Consider the following 2,973-nt stretch of genomic DNA (forward strand, 5'->3'; position numbering starts at 1 on the left):
CTCCAAAAAAAATGTGATTTTTCAGGATTTAGTCACCAAGAAGACGATTGGTGAAGGATTTTTCTTAAATGGTCTCAACTACCTTTCCAAGCATACTCAAGATCCCAAGGTTTTTCAAGTCACTTCAAGCTTAGCTCAAGAACAACAACTTTGGCATCAACGACTAGCACATCCTTCTGAAAAATTCCTATCCACTTTGTTCCCAAACATGTGCAAAATTACAAGCTCTTGTGACGTGTGTCACTTCTCTAAGTTTACTAGATTACCATTTACCTCTTCTTTGTCTAGGGTTAGTAATCCTTTTGAAATCGTGCATTTCGATGTTTGGGGACCAATTCTAGAGTCTTTTGATAGATACAAATACTTTGTAACTTTTGTGGATGATTTCACAAGGATCACTTGGTTTTACCTTTTTAAATTTAAAAATGAAGCGATGAATGTATTTCAAGATTTTCATAGACTTGTGACCACACAATTTGTTTCAAAAATTCTTGTTTTACAATCAGATAATGGCACTGAATATATATCTCATAACATGTTACAATATATGAGTATGCATGCTATACTACACCAAACAAGTTATGTTGGAACATCCCAACAAAATGGGGTAGCTGAGAGGAAGAATAGAGATCTACTTGAGAAGACTAGAGCTCTTATGTTTCACATGAATGTGCCTAAGAAATTTTGGTCTCAAGGAGTTCTCACTGCAACATATCTCATCAATAGATTACCTAGTAAGGTGCTGAACTTTAAATCACCTTATGAGGTCTTAAAAGACAAAAAGATCAATTTATCACATTTGAGAGTCTTTGGGTGTACATGCTTTGTTCACATTCAAGCACCAAATCGTCATAAGATAGACCCAAGGGCTGCCAAATGTGTCTTTCTAGGTTATTCATCTACCCAAAGAGGTTACAAGTGTTACAATCCAACAACTAGAAAAAATGGTTGTTTCAAGGGATGTTAAATTTGACAAAAAAGTTCCTTACTTCTCATGGCCATTGGATGATTCTAGATAGGGTGAGCATTTACTGGATTTATTTCCAACTCCATATCCAAATGAAGAAGATGCAACATGCATTTCTAGTGAGCATGAACTGGATGCTAGCAACCTTCACTTCGTGACACATCTTGAAGAGGAATTCTCTACTCCTTTAGAGTCTCCTCTTTCAAAGACTCCATCCAACAACGGCATTACTTAGTTACCTGCAGTCCACTCCCCTCCAGTTCGTTGCAATCCTACTTGTGAAAGGAAACTTCTCTTCAAGTTACATGACTATGTGACATACACTACCAGGTATCCTTTGATTGATGTTATTGATTATAACAAAGTCTCACCATGTTTTACTGCGTTCTTAAGTGCTATTAATGAAACTCGTGAACCACAAAGTTTTCAAGAAGCTAATCTTCAAAGTGAGTGGAGAATTGCCATGGCAGAAGAGCTTCAAGCTCTTTATGAAAATCACACATGGACCATAGTGAAACTGCCAAAAGGGAAAAAGGCAATGGGGAGCCGATGGGTGTACAAAACCAAGTTCCATTTAGATGGCATGGTTGAAAGGCATAAGGCTCGGTTGGTTACTTGAGGATTTACACAAACCTATAGGGTCGACTATTAGGAAACATTTGCTTCCGTGGCAAAAATGAACATTGTTAGGGTGTTGTTATCAACAATGCATGGTCTCTCCTTCAAATGGATGTTAAAAATGCATTTCTGCATGGTGAACTTGAAGAAGAAGTTTACATGAAGCTTCCCCAAGGTTTTTCTCAATCAAATAACCCAGAAATGGTGTGCAAACTTCATAAATCCATTTATGGTCTCAAGCAAAGTCCACGTGCATGGTATGCCAAGCTAAGTCATGTTCTAGAAAGAGTTGGTTTTCGTCAAAGCACTGCGGATTCCTCTCTATTTGTTCGTTCTAGCTTAATGGGTAAACTCATTGTGCTAATATATGTTGATGATCTAATTGTGACAGGTGATAATATGTCAAAGATCAATGCTTTTAAACAGTATCTCAACAACAAGTTTCCAATCAAAGATCTTGGCAATCTAAAATATTTTCTGGGAATCGAGATGGCACACTCTCACAAAGGCTTCTTTCTCAACCAACGGAAGTATGTTATTGGCATCCTTCACGAAGCAAATATGACAGATTGCAAGCCTGCTCGCACTCCCTTGGATAGCAACTTGAAGCTGAAAACTCATCGTGATGCCATTCCAAACATACGTTACTATCAAATGATGGTTGGCAAACTCATTTATCGGACTATCACGTATCCTAATATATCACATGCTATCAGTCTTGTTAGCCAGTTTATGCACTCTCCAACTGTGGATCACTTGAAGATTGTTCACCGTGCGCTTCGTTACCTCAAGGGTTCTGTTGGTAGAGGAATTATTATGCGCAACATTAGTCACACTTGCATTTCTGGTTATACAGATGCTAATTGGGCGGGCAATTCTCTCGATCGTAAGTCCACCACAGGTTTTTGTATCTTTGTCGGAGGCAATCTAGTTACCTGGAAAAGTAAGAAACAAAGTGTTGTTGCACGTTCCAGCACCATGGCAGAATATTGTGCTATGGCCTCCACTGCGTGTGAACTAATTTGGCTCAAACACCTTCTGTTGGACTTAGGGTTTTCTCATCAATAACTTATGTCCTTGCACTGTGATAACCAGGTTGTGATGCACATTGCATCGAATCTAGTATTTGATGTGATAAATAATAGCACACAAATTAAACCCTCTTTTTGACAATTGTAGTATAGATATAAGTAGGGATCGTTCTAGGCGGGGGATTAGGAGGGATTGCTAATCTAATGAAAACTGACTCAAAGATACAAAAATATGCTTAAAAGCACTTAAACAAACTCAAAGACTCTTAACTAAACCTATATGACTCAAAATAAACTCAAAAGACTCAAAACAACACAAAACAATCAAAAAGACTCAAACTAGACCCTAGGACTTAC

At 37.9% G+C, this 2,973-nt stretch overlaps 1 protein-coding gene across 1 annotated transcript; it reads left to right on the top strand.

Moving 5' to 3' along the window:
- Positions 1-2,074: 2,074 nt before the first annotated feature.
- Positions 2,075-2,653, top strand: LOC125474081 (uncharacterized mitochondrial protein AtMg00810-like). Its single transcript, XM_048577511.1, has one exon. The coding sequence runs from the start codon at positions 2,075-2,077 to the stop codon at positions 2,651-2,653; it is 579 nt and encodes a 192-aa protein (XP_048433468.1).
- Positions 2,654-2,973: the final 320 nt, after the last annotated feature.

Source organism: the organism of the source record quoted next, unplaced genomic scaffold, assembly GCF_019419815.1.
Source record: "Pyrus x bretschneideri cultivar Hongxiangsu unplaced genomic scaffold, Pyrus_bretschneideri_v1 Contig119, whole genome shotgun sequence".
Taxonomy (NCBI): domain Eukaryota; kingdom Viridiplantae; phylum Streptophyta; class Magnoliopsida; order Rosales; family Rosaceae; genus Pyrus; species Pyrus x bretschneideri.